Source organism: Pyrus communis, chromosome 5 (assembly GCF_041283825.1).
Source record: "Pyrus communis isolate YQ-2024b chromosome 5, ASM4128382v1, whole genome shotgun sequence".
Taxonomy (NCBI): domain Eukaryota; kingdom Viridiplantae; phylum Streptophyta; class Magnoliopsida; order Rosales; family Rosaceae; genus Pyrus; species Pyrus communis.
In genome coordinates this window covers 4,041,372-4,066,438 of record NC_142569.1, presented here as the reverse complement: position 1 = coordinate 4,066,438, position 25,067 = coordinate 4,041,372, and the positions used below count along the sequence as shown (strand labels likewise).

General features: G+C 37.6%; 3 protein-coding genes across 3 annotated transcripts; 1 reads left to right on the top strand and 2 right to left on the bottom strand.

Moving 5' to 3' along the window:
* Positions 1-874: 874 nt before the first annotated feature.
* LOC137725967 (MACPF domain-containing protein CAD1-like) lies at positions 875-5,479 on the bottom strand. Its single transcript, XM_088693845.1, has 6 exons — positions 4,773-5,479; positions 3,414-3,652; positions 2,565-2,760; positions 2,255-2,438; positions 1,888-2,042; positions 875-1,748 (listed from the first exon to the last, which is right to left on the bottom strand). The coding sequence occupies exons 1-6, from the start codon at positions 5,082-5,084 to the stop codon at positions 1,122-1,124; spliced, it is 1,713 nt and encodes a 570-aa protein (XP_088549971.1). The 5' UTR covers positions 5,085-5,479; the 3' UTR covers positions 875-1,121.
* Positions 5,480-8,449: 2,970 nt separating this feature from the next.
* LOC137725965 (uncharacterized) lies at positions 8,450-11,286 on the top strand. Its single transcript, XM_068464810.2, has one exon. The coding sequence runs from the start codon at positions 8,544-8,546 to the stop codon at positions 11,109-11,111; it is 2,568 nt and encodes an 855-aa protein (XP_068320911.2). The 5' UTR covers positions 8,450-8,543; the 3' UTR covers positions 11,112-11,286.
* Positions 11,287-11,753: 467 nt separating this feature from the next.
* Positions 11,754-19,259, bottom strand: LOC137725964 (putative leucine-rich repeat receptor-like serine/threonine-protein kinase At3g14840). Its single transcript, XM_068464809.2, has 24 exons — positions 19,023-19,259; positions 18,509-18,674; positions 18,261-18,332; positions 18,092-18,160; positions 17,941-18,012; positions 17,775-17,846; positions 17,572-17,643; positions 17,401-17,472; positions 17,240-17,311; positions 17,035-17,106; positions 16,871-16,942; positions 16,538-16,606; positions 16,102-16,164; positions 15,824-15,889; positions 15,671-15,706; positions 15,547-15,581; positions 15,055-15,431; positions 14,640-14,835; positions 14,414-14,551; positions 13,753-13,871; positions 13,408-13,618; positions 13,091-13,328; positions 12,689-12,839; positions 11,754-12,474 (listed from the first exon to the last, which is right to left on the bottom strand). Exons 1-24 carry the CDS (start codon positions 19,141-19,143, stop codon positions 12,139-12,141), a joined length of 2,967 nt encoding a protein of 988 aa, XP_068320910.2. The 5' UTR covers positions 19,144-19,259; the 3' UTR covers positions 11,754-12,138.
* Positions 19,260-25,067: the final 5,808 nt, after the last annotated feature.

The following is a 25,067-nucleotide window of genomic DNA, read 5'->3' as shown; positions in this document are numbered from 1 at the left end:
CAATAAATTTCGCAGATGGCATAAAAACTGTCATTAAGATTACAAACTCATCCAACATCCAATCATGTTAATAATAATAAGATTGTGTTAAGAGATTAGTGTTAATTACAGGTTAGTGGAAGTGACTGATTTATTTCTTTCCTCTTTAGGTGAATTAATTCTGGTTTATCATTTAAAAAAAATAATATTATTAAGGTGAGAAGGGAGAGTCCAAAACTATTACATTAATTTAGAGAAATGAGAGTTTCGAACTCAATACGCATGGGTAAAAACTCAACAATAAGCAAACAAAAATAAAAGTGATTCAAGTGCCTGACATAGTTTTCTTCACTAGGCTGAGTCAACTATTGATGGTCTCGTAAAGAAGTTTCCTTTAAGTACATAGTTTCCATCACTAGACTAGTTAATACTGTCCCATTGCACAAAAGCAATCAAAGAACTTCCCTTCAAGTTTTATAAATAGTGATTTTTCAATATATGATGGCCACACTGCAATACTATACCCTTAGTTCATGAAATACGCTCAACAATATCATAGTAGGTGAATTAGTAACACCTGTCGAACTCAAAATTCTCAAAGCAAAGATGCTTTTTAACTCAAAAAATCAAGAGAGTTTTAACGGAAAGTTCGCGGTACTGTTCATTTTAATAAAAAAACTACATTTTTACACTAAAAAAATCAAACCTGGTACTATTCAATTTAGCCTTTATTTTATCCTTATCGTTAAAACTCAAAGTTTTCAAGCTCTTTTCATTAGTTTTCATAAAAATGAAATGTGTAAAATGATACGGAAAACTGTTCATGATGGAATTGAAAACATAGAAATATATGGATGCAAACTCTCTAGTCGATGGTCATACGCAAGGGTTGATGTCACTGAAAAAATGACTTCATATATTACCTAAAAATGTATATAAATTATAATTATTCAGAAACATACATTGTCTTCTCAACCAATTCAAGAAGAAAACCCCTCAGACAAACAATGATGTGACTATTAATTGAAGATGTCTAAGAAACAAAATAAGTAAATGTACAGAACAGGGGTTGCCTGTGCAAAGAATGCCGGACTAAAAGTTTAGTGGAATGCCTACAATTACAGGGGGAAAAAGGCCGATGATCAGTAGTTCAGCAACGAGTTCTTTACACGCAATACAATCTTTCCCTTGTCGACTCCAAGCTTAGCCCCAGTGACTAACCAATGACCTGGTATATCTTGCGGCCCCTTCGACATTTCCGTCAAGTCCACTAGTTTTGCTAGTTTTTCCTTTTTATCGTCAGAGCTTCTGTTGTTTAAATGTGACGAAGAAGAACCATCCGTCTTCAGTGCAGAAGACGGGGTGGCTGGGTTGTGATCCCAAACAGACCGCCTAATTGTGCAGCCTGGTACTTTAAAGAAGAGGAGTTTGAGGTGCAATACATTTTTGGCACCAAAATCCCATACACCAAGCTGAGCGCCAGTGACAATGTGAACACCAGAGAGGTCACCGATAGAGGTTTCCACGTGCTCTATCGGTGCAGTGCTTACATGGGAGAAGTTCTTCCACTTGATTGGCTCAAACCAACGGCTGTCTTGCTCTTCAGGACCTTGCCACTTGGGTGCACCTATCGCCATGTGCACATCCCAATGGGGTTGAAGAATTTTCGGAAGGGACACTAGATGTTGCAAATGTATAGCCAGTCGGTTCTGTTTGCTGCCTTCTAGATTTAGTCTAAGCCCAGTGACAGGCTTACGGCCTACTGTTACCTGCAGTGTCAAGAAACTTCTTCAGTTAAGGTGGGGTGAAAGTGTACAAATATAAGGAAATGAAAGAGTCATTTCTTTTCCCACACAATAATTTGATAAAAATAGCCATCAAAGAACTAATGAGAACCAACAAATGTACCTGATCTGGACTGATGTAAAGCTTCGGACCCATCAAGCTGAACTGAAGCGATGAACACACAGGTTCTTTTCTTTGCAAATTATTTTGCTCCGGGGCCCATACTTGAGCAATTTGAAAATCCAAGAAATACTGCAGATCTTCGATTGGTGGCTTGTCTGGTATAAACAATGACAAACATATAATAAATGTCAAAAACACCTCCAACACCTGAATAGGTGGAGCCACAGGTAAGCATGCTTCTAGCTATATAACCAAGTTTCAGGTTCTAGACAAACGATTCAAGCTAACCATAATTAAAATGATTTAGTCATCAGATTGGAATAAAAGTCAACACTTTTTATGAAATACATTTTAGATCAGATCTTACACTCTAAATATAACTCAATCGCGTGACTCAAGTGCTTTATTCCAGGCACTCCTTCAAGCAAAGAAACAATGGGTGTAAATGTCATGTTAATCACATCTGGTGCTAGTTGTACAGTTTCAGCCCACTTGGTATGATTCTGCTCAAGATCATCACCCCCTCTTCTCCTGAATATGACTGTAACATCCTGAAGGACACAAAATTAAGGATATTCACAAACAAATCCACTGGAAATGACAATTCATCAAGAATTATTTTAAGAGTGGGCGAAAAGTTTCATGAGACTTTTAGACGAAACACCAGTGATACAAACCTTATCCTTGTACTTTAATGGGCCTGGATTTGACTGGCTTTTTGAGTCCACAAACCTATGATCACCAATGTCTTTCACATAATTCTCAATGTCCCCCGCTGACAAAGGAGATGACTGGTGCTGCCTGATATAGAATACATCTCTTCCACCAATAGTTGCAGACGTGATGATATGGGTACCATAACTCTCGATAAAACTGAAAAATGAACAAGAGGAGAAAGAAAATTGTGTATCAAAATTCTGGTGTTGTACAGACCAACAGATCTAGTAACCTTATCAAAGGAACACCCTGCAGTTGTGCATCACCAAATATTGCAGTTTGGAACATTTTGAATTTAAATTTTCAATATGAATTGATGGGGTGCCATGTCCAAAATTATTCTTTGAAATATGTAACTATAAGAACTGCCCAACATAATGAAATTTGATTGATTATCCTTCTTGTTAGTGCATATCAAGTTTGGTTTCAATAACAGTTACTAGCATCTTTAAGTACATATCCAGACCATTTTGAATCAAGTGCGTCGCCATTAGTTTGAGGCTTTGAGCATACACAGGTCTAATGGTTAATCATTCAATTTTTCATCACCAAGCTCTTTAGTTGCATTTTATAACCCACTGATCAAAGTAGGAACAGAAAATGACAGAAAGGAGGTATCAAAAAGAGCAATCAGGTACTGACAAGTTGAATTGTCCTCGAAAATATCTATTAGTTTAACGCATAGAGAGGACATGAGTTGTAGGGATTAGCCTATCAATTTTGTTGGTAATTGACTTTCTACCGAGATGATTAGAATTGCAAAAACACAGACATTTCATGTTTATACTCTATCATATTTAGTTGCTTACCTTGCTAAAGCTGCAGGATCCCATGAGTAAGGAACAGCACGCTTGATTTCCTCATGCAAAACTAAATTATCCTTTTCTAATTTAACTTTGTATAGGGGAATGAAGTATCCAATCATGGCGAGGGATTTGGTTGCTGCTGCATCAACTTGCCGTGAACCGGTGAAATTGAACATGGCATTGAAGCTTCCAAGAGGAATGCACCCTGATATACCTGATTTCTTGTTGAAGTATTCTGCCATCTGAAATTTCAAGCATCAAAGCCAAAGGTTCACAAAATTTGTCGTATAACAAGAAGGTAAAATGGTTGCTATAATTAGGAGAAGCAAGTCGAAATCCCAATGCATGCACCAAATGCTGACCAAATAGGAGGAGATACTATTCATTCCACAACGGGGAAGATATATTTCAAATGAGAAAATGTAATTTAAGAAACGCGAATCCAAACTTAGCTATGTTAGAATATATACTAACTGCTAGCTCACATCCTAACTGCTCAAGCTTTTTGGGATTGTAGTAACCAAACAAACTTTATCTTTAAGCATGTTTACAGGATCTCCGTAAAATTTTATTCTCTAATGCACCAAATAGTTTTAGCAAACTCTACAAACAGTTGAATTCAAACAATCACGAATGTCAGATTTCTTTATTTAGCCATCTATATGTTGTCTGAGTATGCAACATTTTCCCAGTTTTCTTTATGTTTTGCGTAGTACATTGACTAATTACGCTGGCTATTAACCCACTGTACAATCCATTATCAAAATACAACACCAACACTGAAATATGATTTATTTAGCCTAACGAGCTCAAATAAACATTCAGACTAGAACTTTAGCCTAACTAGCTCGTAGTGCATTGCTCCGTAACAGATGAGTAATCTATTCTCTGCATATCACAAAACAATTCATGACAACCTATATGGAGAAAAAACAACTCAGAAGCCTGGAAGAAGAGAAAGACATGATCTTTTCGAACTTTCAAATCATTAGCAATTGAATGACACAAACAAAATATAATAATTTTGAGACAGAATGTACGGTTATTCAAATTTAACACAGGAGTAAAACTAGAAGAATTCTAGAAATCCATGAAATACGATATGCGGAATCAATGATTTCGAAAACAAACTAATCCCAGAACCACAAAAACCCAGCAAAGCAACATTATCCAACATAAAACAAACCAAGATTATAACTTTCTGTACTCAACCAGACCACAACCAAGAAAGTTCAATTCCCAACAAGTCCAATACTGAACTGAAGCTTCTGAAAATCCAAAAACACCCAAAACAAATCACAGAATTCAAATCCAAACTCACAAAAAACAAAACCCATCAACCGAAATTGGATAAAAATTCACCTCTTGGAAGCTGCAGGCATGAATTCTATCAATGGACCTCTTCCCCGTCGCGCACTCAACATCAATGGGCACATTCGGCACAACAACCCCATCAGAAAAAACAAGATCTTTCCCCTGATCCTCCTCCAGAATCACCAGCCTCGACCCGGATGCCCCTTTGCAGTAGAGAAGCCTGATATCAGAAGTGACGTCAAAACCGCGACCCAGAGCCTGGATTGAGTTGGAGAGCGTGGTGGTCAGCGCGGCAGAGCTGGAGCTTCTCGCCGCCGCAGCAGAGGATTCCATAGGAAATGAAGGGTCTTTGTCTTTCATTGGCGAAGAGAAAGAAGAGAAAAAGAAATCGATGGCGTTGTTGGTGTTTTCTAGTTGGACGGGGGAATCATTCGAAATACAAAAGTGTTAAAAAAAAGTGCTTTCTGTTTTGGTGTTTTGCAGTGGCTGGCTGGCTGGCTTTTTAGGCCAACGAGACAGAGTGGGGATTTTGCCTTCTTCTTCTTTGTACCAAAGAGCCGAAGGAAGGAGGGCAGCTCTTGCCGTTGACTGTAAAAGTGGCCTCAAAACGCGTGTAAAATGTGTGTATTGTATGGAACTACACAAACTAAAAGAGGATTCTCAGTTGACTGGTCTTCCTTGTAAAGGATTTTGAAGTCAAACCCCTGCCAAAAAATCAGACCAACCCAAGATTCCTACAACTAATTTTTTGGTTTGACTGTCACACCGTTTTATTAATTCTAATATAACTTAAGTTTGTAATAGTATATTTGGTTTATTATAATTTGTGTACGTGTAATACAATTTGATAGTGTGATGGACAAATTTTAAGCGAGCACACTCAAATACTTCTTAAGATGAAAGTTTTGTTTACACTTAAAATAGTAACTTTGAATTCCCTAAAACAATTTGTAATTTTGTGATGTGAAATATTCTAACACTCAAATTAAAACCCTATGATTGTAGTATATGAAAGTAGGGATCGTTTTAGACCGGGGATTAGAAGGGATGCTAATCAACACAATTAAGACTCAAAAACACTAAACTAGACTCTATAGACTCTAAACTAACTTAAAACACTCAAAACAGCGACAAACCCTCCAAAAGACTCAATTTTAGACCTAACAAGTGTTTTGGACGAAAATAAACCTTGACTTGACTCAAAAGACTCAAAGAAAACAGATTTTGACTCAAATAACAAGACTAAATGAAAGGGGAATTGTTTTTGATGAATTTAAAACTTAAAACAAAAACTTTGTAGAAAATACTTTGGAAAAACGAATTTAAGTGAAATAAATGGGTGAAAGGCTAGTTAGAGGGTCCTTCTCCACACATGATATATGCATATGAACCAATTTCCAATTATTATTCCTTTAGACTATGAATGACAACGCCCCAAGTTAATTGCATCACACAACTAACCATCAGATTTTCCTTATTTCATTGAATTAGATGGAATACGCATCTAAACCAAATTATCTTTCTCAAGTTCCTTATATGAAACGCATGATAAAGATACATATCAAAAGTCATTAAGTTTTGTGAAAATCATAAGCATTGACAAGGCATTCATTACTATGAAACGCATGAGGCTCATACCAAGGATTTACTTAACACGATTGTGACTAGCAACCTCCACTACTTGTGAATATAAGTGAATAACTCTTACGTGAAACCCCCTCATACTCTAGCATCAAATTCATGCATGCAAATTAAGTGTTGATCCCCAACCCACATACATAAACAAATTTTAATAACTTAGATAAGCAAATCACATTCATGCCTTAAGAAACAATAACTGGACGTAATCAATTCATATAAACCATATAATCATGGCTTCGAATTCACCTCTAACTAAAAAGAAGTTAGTTCCACATGTTCGCAAAACAAAGATAATTAAACTTAAACATTAAAAACAAAGATAGAATACACCTAGAAACACTCCAGGTGGCTCCTCCTTCCTTCCTTGCTGCCAACAATGGGGATTTGTGTGAATTTAGGCTCTTGAGGTGTGGTGGATGGGTGGTGTGAATTTGTGATAGAGAGTGGTGGTTTTTGAGTGTTGTGGCAACAAGTATTTATAGGGTGAAGGGGGAGGCACGAATTTGGGCTGAAAAGGAGAGGAATTAGGACTCCAAATCACCAAAGAACAAGGATACTTTCAATTAGATTCCAAGGAGGACAAGGAATGGTTATTGTGGCAGATTCTAAAACTTCTAGAAGGGTTACATGTGGCATAAACTTAATGCACAAAAATCGGGCTTCTAGAACTTGATATTTAGGTGATTTAATGTGAAAATGAGTCCTCTTTGAAGTTGGAATTAAGATAGGAAAAGATTAGGATAGGATAAGATAAGATAAGGTTGGATAAGGTTTGGATAAGACAAGGAAATTTGGATAAGGTTCCTTATTTCTTGCTCTTTCCTTATCTTCTTTGCATTTGGACTTCTTTCTCCAAATTTTTAGCCTTTCCTAGCATCTCTTGACTTCAATTTCGTCCATCCACATTGCTCCATAGTTAAGCTATCCAATCCAGGCCCAAAACTGCTCCAAATAGCCTCAAAATGCACTTTCTTGCTCCTTTTGCTATTAGGACCTAAAAACATACGAAAATAGCTTAAAAGACTAAAATAGATAGTAATTAAGTAACTAAATGCAAGGAAACAACATAACTAAGTAGCATAAATATGCTCCTATCACTTTGATCAAATACTAGTTATATATCGTACTCGGGTACTTACATCTCATGAACCAAAAAAATTACGTATCTCACATTACAACTATTAAAAGTGTTTTTAGATAATCATAAATGCTTATAAGTGTGTTGAAAATTAAAACACAATAAGAAGATGCATTTTCCAAACGAATTTAGTGATACAACTACTTAACCATACCAAAAGGTATTTAAAACAAACAAAGAGTTGAGTTTTGTCTGCTTTATTTTTCCTTTATTTGGTGGATTGAGCATAGGATTTGAAACAGAGAATTTATGGAAGGGCCATCAATTTGGACCTAAATATTATTAGTTCATTTTTAGACTTGTTGGGTGGCCGTCCATCGAGCCATGTTGCCGAAAGTACCGATCTTGGGCTAAACTAGCATTAGACTCGGATCGCAGACATATTAGCTCAAGATTTGAGACATCTTATAAAGTTTTTAAGTCATTTTTAGGAATGATTATTCTGTTATGTCTTATCTTTCTATCTCACACATAATATGTTTGACAAGAAATTGAACAGAGTTATATTCTCATCTCACTCTCATTGCGTGTTTTACATGACCGAAATTATATTTTTTTTATTTGTCAATCTCACTTATCTCGTGACTTATATTATCAGTATTATGTATTCTCTCTATTTCATTCATGACGTGTGCTATGTGCGGCTTGCTGCTTGTATGGTGTAAGTATATATTGTAACAAAAAATTAAAAAAATAAAACATAAAACAGATTTATATACCCAACCAACCAAAAATACCGAATGAAAGATGAGACCTGGTCATTGTCGGGTCTATCATTTTGCAACGATCGCATGCAAATTTAGGCAAAGATTTCCAATAACTCAGCATTTCCACCAAACAGAAATCCTAAATTTAGACATCACTCCAAAAGGCATCAACAAATTCTAGAGACAACCAAACATGCTGAGAAAATTTTGCATAACCTCTCAAAGAAACCTAACCAAAGTGGCCTTCATCTACATATAACACTCCCTTCTCCCCCTCTCCCCTCATCTCCCATAAGCAGCCTTGGGTCAAAACAAGGAGGCAGTGGAAAAATCATGCAGGCCTATGGCTGCTTTCTAGTTAGCTTTTTTATTTTCTGTTTATTTTCCTCCTCCTCTTCTGCCCTAACCGATGCCGAAGCGTCCTTTCTTGCACATCGCCAGCTTGTAAGCCTCCCAGAAGGTGGTGACATTCCTGACAACTATGAATTTGAGGTTGAGCTTGATCTAAAGTTTCCCAACACCAGGCTTCGACGTGCATACATTGGGCTTCAGGCTCTAAAAAAGGCCGTGTACTCGGACCCTCTCAAAACAACCGAGAACTGGGTTGGCGAGAATGTATGTGCTTACAACGGAGTCTTCTGCGCACCGGCTCTTGATGATCCGGAACTTGAGGTGGTGGCAGGCATTGATATCAACCATGCAGACATCGCTGGACACCTTCCTGCGGAATTAGGGTTGTTGACGGACATGGCGTTGTTCCATATCAACTCTAATAGGTTCTGTGGAATCATCCCCAAGAGCTTTAGAAGGCTAACTCTTCTCCACGAGCTTGATGTTAGCAATAACCGCTTTGTGGGATCGTTTCCCGACGTTGTCCTAGAAATTCATAACCTCAAGTACCTCGACCTTAGGTTCAACGATTTTGAGGGGAAGCTGCCTCCTGAGCTTTTCAACAAGGAACTTGATGCTTTGTTCTTGAATGACAACAGGTTCACATCCACCATTCCTGAAAATCTCGGCAACTCCCCCGTATCAGTTCTTGTCGTCGCCAACAACCATCTCGAGGGCTGCATCCCCAACAGCATTGGAAAAATGGTTAAAACTTTAAATGAGGTTGTATTCTCCAACAACAAGTTTACTGGATGTCTGCCTCCTGAAATCGGACAACTCGCAAACGTGACGGTGTTCGATATTAGTTCAAACACATTCAGTGGGATTATGTCGAAAACTTTCAAGGGCTTGGAAAAGGTGGAGGAGCTGGATATCGCACACAACATGCTAACTGGGTTTGTTCCTGATAGTATATGTATGTTGCCAAACTTGGGAAACTTCACGTTCTCGTACAACTACTTCAATGGAGAGACCCAAGAATGCGTGCCAGGATCTCGGAAGGACGTTGTGTTTGATGATGTGAGCAATTGTTTACCAGACAGGCCTGAACAAAAGTCGGCAAAAGAATGTCATGCTGTGGTGAGCAAGCCAGTGGATTGCAGTAAGGCAAAGTGTGGCGGTGGACATGGGCCGTTGAAACCTTCTCAGCCTCAGGTTGAAAAGCCAAAGACACCAGAGACAGAACAACCCAAACAACCACCACCACAACCTAAGCCACAACCACCAAAACCATCACCTGAACCGGTTCAAACACCTCATACACCAGAACCACAACCACAACCACCCAAGGAGGAGCAACCCATGGAACAACCTCCCAAGGAGGAGCAACCCAAGGAACAACCTGCCAAGGAGGAGCCACCCCAAGAACAACCTCTTAGAGATGAGCCACCAAAGGTGCAACCTCCCAAAGAAGAGCTACCAAAGGTGCAACCTCCTAAAGAGGAGCTACCCAAAGAACAACCTCCAAAAGAGGAACCACCCAAGGCACAACCGCCTCAAGTAGAAGCACCTGCTCCAGAGCCGGTTTTAGAAACCCCATCACCATCACCATCACCATCACCTAAAGACATAGGTCCTAAGGTTCCAATTTTCCCTCCACCAATTGTTGACGCTCCTCCACCAGCACCCTTTGGGCAAAGATCTGTCGTTCCAATCCGCCCTCACCCACCACCAGTTCACTCCCCTCCACCAGCAGTAGTAGCGCAACCACCACCAATGAGCTCGCAACCACCTCCGGTTCACTCTCCTCCACCACCAGTCCATTCACCCCCACCACCAATCCACTCTTCTCCACCACCAGTGGACTCACCCCCACCACCCGTCCAGTCGCCTCCACCACCGGTGCACTCACCCCCACCACCTGTCCATTCGCCTCCACCACCGGTTCAGTCACCCCCACCACCAGTCCACTCTCCTCCTCCACCAGTCCACTCTCCTCCTCCACCTGTGCACTCTCCTCCACCACCCGTCCACTCTCCTCCTCCACCAGTCCACTCTCCTCCTCCACCTGTGCACTCACCTCCACCACCTGTGCACTCACCTCCACCACCAGTACACTCACCCCCACCACCTGTACACTCGCCGCCGCCGCCAGTGCACTCTCCTCCTCCACCTGTGCACTCACCTCCACCACCTGTGCACTCACCTCCACCACCGGTCCACTCACCTCCACCACCGGTTCACTCACCTCCACCACCGGTCCACTCACCCCCACCACCAGTACACTCACCCCCACCACCTGTACACTCGCCACCGCCACCAGCACCAGTCCACTCACCACCGCCACCAGCACCAGTCCACTCACCACCACCTCCAGTCCAATCATCACCACCACCAGTACCGGTCCACTCACCACCACCTCCAGTCCAATCACCACCACCACCTTCTCCATCTTTATCACCTCCTCCTCCCGTTTCCTCACCACCCCCTCCAATATATGACTTCGTATTGCCACCTACCATCGGGTTCCAATACTCATCTCCACCTCCACCAATGTTCCCAGGCTACTAAGCGTACTGCGATATCAAGCTCCCACCCGGCCCTGCATGAAAATTTGTTTATAAATATTTACAATCTCACAGAAATACACCCACTTTTGTTAGGACCATAGCTTGTAACTCATGATATCAAAGTGTAAATCTTTTCATATGCTACAGAATGCAATAAAAAGGACTTTATCGGCAAATCACACATCCACTTTTTTCTCGTTTAATTTTAAGATTCTATTTGATGTGTGTGAGTACTGACTACAATACACCATGAAACATCACTGCATATCATCAATATATATATAATATTTGAGAACAGAAGAAAAATTTGTGTGAGATTCAGTTTGTCATGGATCTTGCTGAGTGAAACTACACCCCAGTCAAAGCTTGCCACATAAAAGTTTTAATACAATTTTTTATCATTTTTTTATATTTAAAATTTTCATAATTCTTTTTCCTATTAATTAATAAACACATGAGATTCATCTAATGGTTCTTCCGTTTTTTTTTCCGTCTTCTCCTCTCTTTTTCTTAATTTTCTATATTGTATGTGGTCTTCCTCCCTACTCTGTCTTTCCTTTCTTCATAAGAATATGAAAAAAAAAAAAAATAAATAAATTAACCCGACTTCTCCGGTTAGCAACGGGAATAATAAGAGACAAGATACGATGGTTAATTGTTTTAATAATATATTTTTGTGATATAATGGTTCCCCATCCAGCCTTTTTTTCTTCCTACTACTATAACAAATGCTGCCGCATATAAGTCTAATATCCCTCTTCTTCTCTATCGGTTTCCTTAACTAAATAAATAAAATAAAAAATGATGTTCGGGCACCTTCATGCATGCGAACTACTACCACCATTATGTTATACACGTGATACGCAGAAGCTACGATCAGAAATAAGAATAAACTATAGAAAATGGCCGTATCGTCTCTAGTGAATTTGTGCTTTCATTTTGGTATGAGCACCTGCCTTCAACAACGGACCACCCGGCCACACTGTTCTTCATTTACCACGAGAATCACGATCAACTGCATAGATATCCTAGACAGACGATGAGGTATAGGGGGTCCGTTTTGCATCGGGTGAATACAGTAAGCTTTGCGTGCTCTGTACAGAAGCAGTATCAGAGTCCTCGGTGAAGGCCCTAAACCTCAACTCGTCACCATAAATACTCGGGTTTATCTTCACCTCGCGAACAGGAGTTTGGCCTTCAAGCATGCTCACTACTGCAGACATCGTAGGTCTTAGTGCCGGTGATGAATTGACACATAGTACAGCCACCTTTATCATTCTCAATGCCTCTTCCTTATTGAACTCAGACCCCAACTTTCGATCCACCAGCTCCATCAGATTTCCATCTTGATGCAAAACAAGGGCCTGCGGCATTGAGAAGAAATGCAGAAGGAATGATGAGAAGTTGAAAACATTTGAAGAAGAAAATGAAAAGCCATGTTCTAATTCTTCGGTTCTCTTTTACAAATACGGCGGAGCCAAACAATTTGCATGTGTTGGAAAAACAGTCCTACAAAAAGCACTCTGGCTTCCCATATACTTTTTCCTGTACCAAAAACGACTGCCACGAAGGTCTTACCCAATCAAGAAGGCATACAAAATTCTCATTTGGACGATATTTGACGTTGTTTTTTCCAGAGATGAGTTCCAATGCAACGACCCCAAAACTGTAAACATCTGCTTTGTCACTCAAATAACCCCATAACGCATATTCTGGTGCCATGTATCCTCTGCACATTAACAACTTCTGTTAAGTGTCCATAAAGATGTCATCTAAAGAACTTTATGTACATTGATTATATTGATTTCGATGATGTTTTGAAATACAATTTTGCAATTAATACATCTACTTCAGTAAAGTTTTTTTATCGTTAAAAAGAAGATTTGAGTTAAAAAGTCTTCATGTTATCTAAATTAAGAAAATAAAACGAGCAAAATAGAAACCACAACAAATGAAAGAACAAAATGAAGGATTGCTCACATAGTTCCAGCGACTCTGGTGCTAATATGGGTCTTCTCCTCTTCGTCCAGCTTAGCCAAACCAAAGTCGGATATCTTAGGGTTAAGGTCTCGGTCAAGCAGTACATTGGTTGTTTTGATGTCTCTATGAACAATTTTCAGTGTCGACTCCTCATGCAGGAAAGCCAGACCTCTTGCAATGCCAAGACATATTTTATGCCTCGTATTCCAGTTCAGTTTCTTTAGGCCTTCCTCTGGGCCTGAAATTAGCAGATAACTCAAAGAATATTCATGAAACTAATTATAACATACGCAAGTATTGCACTTCGTCCAACTTACCAAACAAAACATGGGCAAGGCTATTGTTCTCCATATATTCGTACACCAAAAATAACTGATTTCCTTCGATGCAGCATCCATACAATTTCACAAGATTTGGGTGTTGTAAGGCAGAAATCATGCCTATTTCATTCACAAATTCACGATTTCCTTGCTTTGATTTTGAAGAAAGTTGCTTAACTGCAATAAATGTGCCATCTAATAATTCGCCCTGCATTTTGAAATATAATACATTTGAGGAATATGAGTCAACCATAATACTCTCCAAGAGTGATACACCATAGCATTCAAAACAAAAGAAAAGTTCTTACAAATATAGGGAAACAAAATGGAGTTGTGGAATACCTTGTAAACAGCTCCAAAGCCACCTTCCCCAAGCTTGTTTGCAGCATCGAAGTTGTTAGTTGCAGCTTTAAGTTGCTTGAATTTAAAGAAACCAGTTTGAAGATCGAATCCCATGAGATCTGTTCATGTTGAAAGGTTAACATATTGAACTATTTAGAATCGAGAGGGCAACAAGAGGTAGAATAAGAGTTGAATTTGCATTTATAACATGTTTACAACAAGGGCCGGCATTAAACCGCTAGTAAATTTTAACATATTGATGAACTGTCAAATTCCATCAGATTCGTGCATGCATGATTCGATGATGAAATTATTTTAGCAGAAGAAGTTAGAAATGGGATTTAACTTTAAGTTAGAATTGTAAATGGAAACGTTAAAGGCTAAGGATTTGAGTGAAATAAATAAAAATTAGTAATCCTAGGGATAGGAATCAAGGTTCAGTAAATACAGATGATAAGAATAAGATTTCGATCCTCTCGACTGTTCAACCAAGCAGCTGACTTTCGTTGATAAGTTAACTCTCTAATGGTTCAGCATACTGATAGGTGCTACCAATGTAAAAGCCCCTTTGAAAATTCATACTGTAGCAAGTAGAAATATGAATAACTTTTCAACTTTTCTAAAAAAAAAAAACAGAAGACCTATATGGTATTGTCTGTACCTTGTTCCCTGGTTGTCCTGCCTCCGAAACAGCCTTTCAACCAAAGAATGCCCAAAATTACGAAAACAAGGAATAACGCTGAAACAACTCCAATCACAATGAATTTCTTCCTTTTGCTATCATCAGGCGGCTTGAAATCTAGAATAAGAGCCAAGAACAGTGATTGTGAGAGAACAATAAATTTCGACAGGATTGTATAGAGAGAAACTTAAACATTGCTACTTACCAGACTGCACTGAGATAGCTGATATCAGAGAACCATATGTTCCTGATTTTGGAACATTTGTTGTCCCTTTCCCAGCCCACTGAAAGCGGATTTCTAAAGTCTTAACGTTAACAACTGCTTTAAATACCTTAATCACTTCCTTATCAACCCCTTGTGCTTCCTTTTCAATACCAAAATCCTCCAAAACCAGTTTATCCTGCAATAAATTATTTACTCAGTCAAGTAGAAAAATAAGAAAGACAAGCGGTTCAGAAAAATTGTTAAAAAGTATGTGGAGTTGTGGATCGCTGGTTAAGCTCTGTGAGTGAAAAGACAATGAAAAGAGTCAAAGTTATCCAAATGGTTAAAACTGAAAGTGACAAAAATGTAAAATGTTTACTATTTTTACAGAGCCAAAAAGCACTGCAATGACTACCTGGATATAAACGTTAAAAATTCGTCTTCCAACACCATAATAAGACCTGTTGTCTCTGATAACTATTTCCGCAAAGTGCAGTTTCACAGTGTAATTTCCATTTGCTAAGCAACGAGCATAATATGTGAGAGAAAGAGGAGACAGTCGTGCAGTTTTATACAATTCAGAGTTGTTCATTCTGAGCATCGAAATATTATTTGCTATATAGTCTTTGTTGGAGCTCCAAACATCCGCAAAATCACCAGTACTGCTAAATCCCCAATTTGCTGAGTTCTGAAAAAACTTTGCTGCACCTCCTGAGGCGTCATCTGCCTCGTACTTGATGTTTCCGACTGTGGTTTGATTTCCACCGCAATTTAGATGTAATGAGTACCGATCTATATAGAGAAAGAAGAAGAGAAAGAATTTAAAACAATGCTTTGTAACCTTTTCACTTCATATGAACACGAATTTACACCTACGGATTTAATTCTAACAACAAATTTTAACTACCTTTTGAACATGGAAAGAGGCAATTGCTAAGTAGCCTACAATATGAAAAATAAACATTAGCTTCTTAACTTAATAAAGAGAAATGAAAAGTCGTTGCATGAAGCTCATGAAGTTAGAAGCATACGAATTGTTCCGACTGGAAAAACTTCTGAACAAATTGCTGATGCAAAACACATTACAAAAAGTTAGATTCATCTATATAAGAAGTCAAAGAAAGTAACAAAGGTTTATCTCAAGGACATTAACATAAAAAAAATGGAAAAACCGTTATGCTTACAAGGTCTCTCGACAAGAATTTGGGACAGAGTTCTGAGGAAAAGTATTGTAAGAAAGATCTATATTGCTGCACACAAAACATGAAGTTCTCTGTTAGCTTCGAATTTTGGTAAAATCAATATCAGAAGATTTTTGTAAAACTTGTAAATAATATAATTACTTGTGGTAATTCAACAGTATGCATTATCAACAGAGTATAGAAAAAAATAATGCGTTCATATGAAATTCAGGATGACGAAGCAGAAAAAATATGTAAAAATCTGGGATGAAGAAGCATACTAGCGACTGTCTCTATTTTTAATCCACTCTGGAAGACCAGTTAGCAAGTTGCTTGTCAGATATCTGATCAGTGAGCAATATAAAACAGAAGTCAATGAACATATATTTATAAGTATACTGGTTCAAAATACAAAGAAAGATGAGAAATTTAAAGTCTTTCTAAGGCCTTTCCCTTGGTACAGCTATGATTCCTAGCAAGAATTTGGTCGAATCCTAAATGTACTCATATCTCTGTACTTTTTTTTTCTTCTGGTAAACAACAAAACAAAACTGCACTCATTCTTATTCAGTCAGAATGCGTTATCCAGAAGTAAGCTTCATGTTAACATCAAAATGACAATGTTAAAAGTTGGATCGTGACACTTGCACGAACCAAGGGAAATGCCTCCATGCATCATCATGTGTGTTAGCTACCCTTATGAGTTATATTCCTTACATTGTGGCCAATTCCATAATATCTGCAAAATTTGGAATACTCCCTTCCAATCTGTTGAAGCTAAGATCTCTGCAAATGAATATGTATATAAATAATCAGAAGTAAATTCAACAAATCTTAAAAACATAAATGAATCAACCAGTAGTCTGCACACCAAATTCACGATCGGGTTTTGGACAAATTTAGAATATGCTTTAAAGTGTAAGGTCAAACTGCTCATAGTGTTACCAGTTTGTTATACAATATTAGTAATAATCTAGAGCTACAGTGTAGAACCAATTATTAAGAGCTTCATGTCATGAAAAAATGGAGAATAATAGATAGAAGAATTACAAAACAGTCAGACTTGTCATGGTAGAGATATATTCAGGCATTTCTCCGGTTATATTGCAGCTCCTTAACATCCTGCAATTTGAACAACCAATATTCGTAAATTAGTTTTCATCTGCATGCATTATGCTAATAGAAAAATATATAAAACCTAAAATATGGCTCACAATTTATTCATGCCCGTCATGCTTGATAAGTTTGGAAAAGATGAACTCTCACCACTTAAGTCACTAATCCTTCTGCAAAAGGTTACAGCATGACAACGTGTTGGAATACAAGTATCTTCATAAATCCATTTTTCTCTCTAAATTAGAAAGACGCAAGGAGATCATGCAAATTAAAATAACTGATAGCTTGGAAGGCAGGACTCACAGATCTGTCATATTACTCAAGGCAGAGAGACTAGATGGAAGGGGGCCTTCAAGACCACTCGCTTGCATCTCTCTGTAAACAACATATTTGATGGATTTAGGATTACACATGAAAATATTTCAGTTGAGAATTTAAAAAGTGCAATAAAAGTGATCTCTTACAAGGCCTGGAGGTCTTTCCAACTTCGAAAGTAGTCAGGTATTCTTCCAGTGAAGTTATTACTGCCAATCTGACTGTAAATAATGCCACAAAAAGCCGAAAGATTAAATGATATAAACCATAAGTATTTCATGGAACGAACCTACATTATTTAAGGTAGTCATATCACTTACAGTACTCTTAATTTGGTCATTTTAGTGAGGGCAGAAGGCAGCTCACCAGTGAGATTGTTAGCACGAAGATAGCTGTAGTTAGCCATGGAAACACAAGACCAAACCGTTGTCAATTAACATATATACTTGCTTATGAAAATCCAATAAAATTTAAAAAATATAATCATATAAAGTTACAAAGGAAGATAAAGTAGAAAACTAACAGAAGCTCCAGGTTAACCAAATTGCCCAATTCCTGGGGAAGAGTTCCAGAAAATAAGTTGCTCTCCAAGGCCCTGAAAGCAAAAAGCCTTGTCAAGTTCGCATTGGTGCACAAAACTAACAATTCTGAATGAGGTGATAGCAATGGAAGAAAGAATAGATGCATACAGCGATTGGAGAGTAGTTATGCTTCCCAAATAACCAGGAATGGGTCCTGATATGTTGTTCACACTGAGAACCCTGCATGTGCATGAAATTGGTTCAATAATTGGTATGCAAGTTTTTATCAACCTCAAACAAAAGTCTAGAATTCACTCACAGAAGTTCCAACTTCGTAGAATTCCATTCGCGCGGTATTGAACCACTAAGGTAATTCCTGGCCAAATTACTACGATCATAAAGAAACAGTGCTATTAGGTTTTCAGACAGAAGCTTAATAGATTTGTGGATGAAGAAACTAAAACAAATTAGCGGACATATCTTCATACACTTGCTTAAGGTAAGGTAGCTTCGACAGCGCTGGCGGAAGCACACCATCAAGGTCCTGTCCGGTAAGAATACTGCATAATAAGGATCCACAACTTACAGGTTATGAATGTTGTGCCAAAAATCGCAATCTCTTACAACTTGATATTGACAAAAAACCTTCATACACTTGCAATGGCAGCATTGGCCATTACCATCACAGGCAATTTAGAGCAGAAATTATATACTACAGCTCGTAAAAGGTGCATACATGCTTTGGATGTGGCATACATTGCCAGAGAAAGAGCAGTTGCAGACAAGAGTGTTGTTGTACTCATCCGAATGCGGGATTGAAATAGTCGGAATATTGCTACAAGGATCACTGAAATTCCAATCCTTTTTATTCAACTGCACAGCTATTTCACGAAGTGCTTCCACTGCCACACCCAAATACACAGAAACACAATCTCAAAATCACTTTTCACAAAAGCAAGTAATGGGTAAGATAAAGTTTCATCCTTTCTAGTAAGTCTAATACAATTGGCCACATAAAACACAGAAAAAAAAAAATTAAACTTCATAAAAAACTCATGCATAAGCTCTGTTCTTATTCAATTTCCTGTCAAATTTTGTCTAAAAAGCTTATAAATTTAAGTTATTTCCACCATAAATACAATTTTCAACATTTTTCAGATGAACAATCCAATTCCAGCAGCTAAAATTGCAATCACTTCACACATATAGAAAATCAAAACAAAGGATTTCAAAGTAAGAGAGCCCTTTACCTTCATCGTCTGCAAGAGTGCCCACCTGTTCCTGGGATTTGGTTGGCTCAATGCAGATAAGCACTGTGAGTAGAACAACATAGCAGAAGAACAACTTTGAAAGGTTTTGACTTGCTGCCATTTTTCTTCACATAATCACAATCCATGGAACTCCGTTGTTTCTGTCGGCAGGCTCTTATATAAGTTATAATTATCTATCCGGATGGAATAATGGTGCAAATAATTATCCCCACTTTGGTTTTTTATTTTCAGGGTCAAAATCACTTGCCTAAAGTAGACCAACGGTTTTTTTTTAATTATTGAAAATGACATACACATATTTTTTCTAATTTCCCATGCACTTCTGTTTTATTTTGACAATTACTTCTATTTTATTTATTAAATTTGATGATAAAAAAACGTGCGAAAAGTTTTGGCAAATACGCTCATAGTGATTATGGTAGATATCTCATATACGAAAGATAATAATTTTCCTTATCAATTCTCAAAAAAAGTTGAAAATCAATTTTTTGTTCACCTTGATGTGTCCTCAAATTAAGATCACATTTTTAGAGAAAGAAGATATTATTAGATGGAAGTAGAAATAAAGTGATGAATTAAAATTATTTATCTTTTATGTCTTTTGTGGAGACGTAAGTTGAGTAGGTTCTTTGCGCATTTGACTAGTCTTCAACACCTGTTGTTTGCCAGCCTATTGACAACTAGAACTTGGATTAGCTCAACTTTGAATAAAATTATATTATATTAAGCCTCACATTCACGTGCTACAGAATTTCGTTTTAACCTCATATATATGTCACACGTGCTATAATTAATAAAACTTTCAATTTACGTTTAAATTCTAACAAATTTCATGGCGAGCTTTATTCTTTACAACCAGGATCATCTTTTAACTATCCTATCACCAATTAAAGCTTTCTGTTTTTCGTACTTTCCGAAGAGAGAGAGAGAGAGAGAGGAGATTCACGCGGCTGACGGATTACATGCCATGATGGGTTCCCAAATGCTTTTCAATTGGATAATATAATAAATAATGTATGCAAAGAAGTTGGTTTTATGATTATGATGCGCCCATGGTTTACCAATATGGGGAATATTCTGCTTCGATCGATTAGTAAAGGAAATGCTTTCGTAGGAAGTATTTTTGCTAATAAGCGTTTATGGTATAAGTGTGTTTGTTATATTCTTAAAAATACACATCTAAAATGTGTTTTTTTATAAAACGATTACATAACTTGAAAACATTTATGTTTTGCTAAACGTTGTTAGAGCATTTAGCAAGAGATCTTTTGACAAACACACATAAAAAGAAAAATTTACAAATCCCTAATATAAAATAGATCTAATAACGGTTAAACAGATAATAAGTCGTATTTTTTGTTGTTGAAATATTAGTAATTGATTTGCTATCCAACTATAGTGAAGTTTTTGTCTTACTGATCCCAGGGCTTGAAGCGTGTTTGCCAGCAAATATCACTAAACAGATAATAACCATATCGTCCAAAACTAGCTTAACCTTGATGGCAATTAGCTAATAAACTAGTTACGATAAGGCTTGTTTAATGATTTATTAAGTGTTTTTTTTTTGGCGCACAAAACAGACAAGACAAGCTAATGTACTGCATGGGTTCATTTACGTACGTACTCTGTCAAATTGTAGGACAAAGTTTAGGGTATATTATGACATGTCATCACATGCGAACATAACAAAGCATTAACAAAATGCATGTTATGACATATTGATCCTAGCAAAATATCGGCATAATGCATATGTCATAACATACTCATAGCATACCAGACATATTATATAGCTACTGAATAGCATTCAATCTCTTATACTGGCATTCAATCTCATACGTACAATATTATTGAGGTGTTTTATTCTTTTCGTTGGTGAAAATTGTTTAGGTGTTTTACTTCCTTTCCTCCCAATATTGACCATTTATTTGGTTTACTTTATGTGTATAACTTTTATGTGTCGTGTAGGCAACTAGATTAACCTTCTTTGACTAGAAAGTTCAAACCATGGAAAAAACCTTGTCGTTTGAAAAGTCATCAAAAGGAAATGTATAAAACAATATTGCGTCTATATTCAGTTCATGCATATGCATAGCAACTAATTACGAGGCGTTTGGTTACAGACAAATGTGTTTGGAGACGAGCAGTGGCGGATCCGACATTTGACATTGGGGAATTCCAAGGTTAAAGTAAGTTTTAAATAGAAACAGAGCGGAGCATGCAAAAGTATTTCTTACTGAGTTATTTTGTTGAATATTTAGTGAAATTGTTGTCATGCATCGAATCATATTGTAATAGATATCGACATACGTCGAAATAATTCGATAAGTGCTATAAAAAGAAATTATCGAGTGTTCTCAATGTAACTTGTCGAATGTTGTCGAGTTATGCCTTAGGCATTGCATCAATCACTTGGCAAGCATTACATTCAAGTATTCCCTCTCCAATCTTCATTGGCTCCATTGCTTTCATCTCTTATGATTTTTTTTTTTTTTCTTTTCAACATCTTTTTTGTGGGTTGGTTTAAAAGAAGGATTTCATCTGATTATTTTCTTAAATAATGCCTACTAGCTTTCATGAGAATTAGGAATGTAATTGTATAAATTTTATTGGGATTCCATGGTATATTTTGAATGGTTTTCTGATTTTAAAGATTTAACCTTCCTACTATTAACAATTGGTGAGAAAACACCTCAAAATTCATCCAATTCTCTCTACACCTTGCCGATGCATCTCTCTCCCTATAATTCTTCAAATAAAAACACCTTCAACAAAAATTAAGTTATTAACGGAAGATAGAGACTTGAAGTCTGCAATTTTCTTTATTGAAGTCTTTTAATGAAAAATAATGAAATTAATAGGAAAATTGATATTGAATGATTGGGCTTGTCCAATTCAACTCATTTGTCACAGAAGATGGTATAAAATTGAGGTATAAAATGTGGAAACTTTAACGAAAAACTTCTGGTACTGTTCACTTTAACAAAAAACCACATTTTTACACATGCTGACGTCAGTTAGCCGTTGGATTTGAATTTTTCTTTTGTTATAAATAGGGTGGATATTGGGCTATAATTCACACAACTTTGAATTCAATCTATTTCAATTCAATCTCTTTCAATTCAATCTCTTTCAATTCAATCTTTTTCAATTCAAGTTTGCAATGAATTCCAACTTTGGATCCTCTTCGGATTCCAACTGGGGGTCTTCATCCAATTCCAAATTGGAAGCAAAATGGGTGCAAATGAGACGAGAAGATGAGGAGTGTGATGAAGAAATTCAAGTAAGGCGCAACAAACAAAACATGGCAGCAGTCATGGCTGCGGCTATGGTGTGTCAACCAACTGAGGAACAACCTCAATGGGGTGGCTCTATTGCTGGTCACTCTTACAAACCACTAAACAAAGCGATGTCGCATGTCAATCTAATGAACAACTACTTCAACCCCAACTCGGTGTACACAGAAGAGGATTTCAGACGTCGCTTCCGGATGAGGTGTCATGTCTTCGAGTGTTTACTTCGTGATGTCCAGCAAGTCAATCCATATTTTCGACAGAAGCTGGACAGAGCAAGCTGCCCTAGTTTCTCACCTCATCAGAAGGTTACTGTTGCACTTCGAATGATGGCCTATGGCTCCCCAGCTGATTCAATGGATGAAACCCATGGTATGTCTAAGTCTACATGCCTTGATACTATTCAACAATTATGTGACACAATAGACGAATACCTCAGCGAGCCAAATCAAGAAGATCTGAATCGGCTCCTTTGCAAAGCTGAAGACCGTGGGTTTCCGGGCATAATAGGGTCATTGGACTGTATGCATTGGGATTGGAAGAACTGTCCCACCAGATGGCAAAAAGGCTTTAGCGGAAGGTCGAGAAAGCCAACTGTTGTGTTAAAGGCGGTTGCCTCATATGACACATGGATTTGGCATGCTTTCTTTAGAGTCCCTGAATCCCAAAATGACATTACGGTTCTTGGGCGTTCACCCCTCTTCAATAACTTGACGGAAGGTAAAGCACCTCAACTTCACTACTACATCAACAATCGTCAGTACAATATGGGGTATTACTTGGCAGATGGCATCTACCCAAAGTGGGCGACACTTGTCCAAGCAATTCCAAACCCTAAGAATGACGCAGAAAAGTTGTTTACCTTAAACCAAGAGGCATACCGGAAAGATGTTGAAAGAGCTTTCGTTCTACAAGCACGGTGGAAGATTATTAGTGAATCGGCAAGAGGGTGGAGTCGAGAAAATTTGGACTCCATCATGATGTCTTGCATCATATTACACAATATGATAGTGAAGGATGAGCAAGATGAGTATATTGATGGAGAGTCCGATGACGACCAAGAAGATCCAAATAGGTCAAGAAGGGCTCGTGCAAAAATATATGATGGGCCTAATTTGCCTTTCAATCCAAAAACTGGTAATATCTTTATAAATGGGTACATGAGGCTATAGAATGATACGTTCTCGTGCCACAAACAAGTACCTACAACATGATCTTGCTGCACATCTTTGGGCCAAAATAAGCATGGAGTAGGCGTTTAAGTTTTATGTTATTAAATGTTTTTTAAAATGTTGTTTAAGTTTCATGTTGTTAAATATTATTTTTTTATGTTATATAATTTGTATGTTGGTTAATGTTATTTAATGTTATTTCATATTGTTTAATGTTGTTTCATGTTACTTAATTTAATTTAATGTTGTATAATGGCTTAGGAAGTTATAGGAAAAAAATATAATTTAAAAAAAATATGAAACAAATTTTGTGAAATAGAAGTTATAGGATAAAAATAGAATTTAAAATAAAATAAAGCAACTATGTGAAATAGAAGTTATAGGAAGGTGCTGCTGCTTCATTTGTTAGCCATCACTTCATCATTGCCTTTTCTCCCCTACTAAATCTTTGCACCATCGTGAATCTACCGCCTGGCAACCTCCAGATCGTCAGACCCGCGTTTTCGGCCTGCCCTGGCTAAGGCATCGAATCGGCCAACACTTCATCGTCGTCACGCGGGGATTTGGATTCTTTGGACTCCTCGATGGTTCCCATACACTTTGTGCGGCCCTTCTATATAGACCTCATTTGTGAGCTTCTATGCCGAGTTTGGTAAGTTGTGCGATGCGCCGTAAGGTGTTTAAGGAAATGTCTAAACCATGTGTGGTTGCGTGGAATGCGATGATTGATGGGTTTGGGAAGAATAAGGATATGGGTTTTGCTGTTTTGCTATTTGAAAGCATGTTGTAAAGGGACGTGGTTTCATGGACAAGCGTTATAAACGGGTTTGGGAGAAATGGGTGTTTTAGTAAGGGAATTCGGTTTTTTCAGATGATGATGAATCATGAGAATGTGATGGGCTATTTTGTGAAGCCAAATGAAGCTACTTATGTTAGTGTGCTTTCTTCCTGTGCTAATTTGGGTGGGTGAGGATTTATTTACTGGGGGAAGCAAATACATAGGCATAGGTTTGAATCTGATGTCATCGAAGCTCTTGCTCTCGGGCCAGACGCCGGTGTCCAGTACTCTAATGATGACGTCATCGGCCAAGGGTAAATTTCTGACCCTATCATTGTAAATTTTTGGCTCCGCCACTTTAAGCATTCAAATAAATACTATGAAAAGTGAGAAGTTAGAATAAAGGGAATTTTAACGAAAAGCTCCCGGTATTGTTCAATTTAACGAAAACTCACATCTTTACACTAAAAAGCCAAAACTAGTTCTATTCACTTTATCTTTTATTTTGTCCTTATCGTTAAAACTCAAAGTTTTCAAGCTATTTTCATTAGTTTTCCTTAGAATAAATTAATTTGTCAAATACTAGCATTAATTGACGTGGAATTGGCTCACGCATGAAATTGACAAAATTTATGATTGGAAAGTGACTCTTATATAACGTGATATCTTGTTTTGTTTCTGGTTCTTTTTCTCCTCATTGGTCGCTCCAAAATGTATTTCTCGATTACAAACATGATAGTCCATTGCTCTCATACATTTCAAGAAAAGAATGCAGTTGCTGACA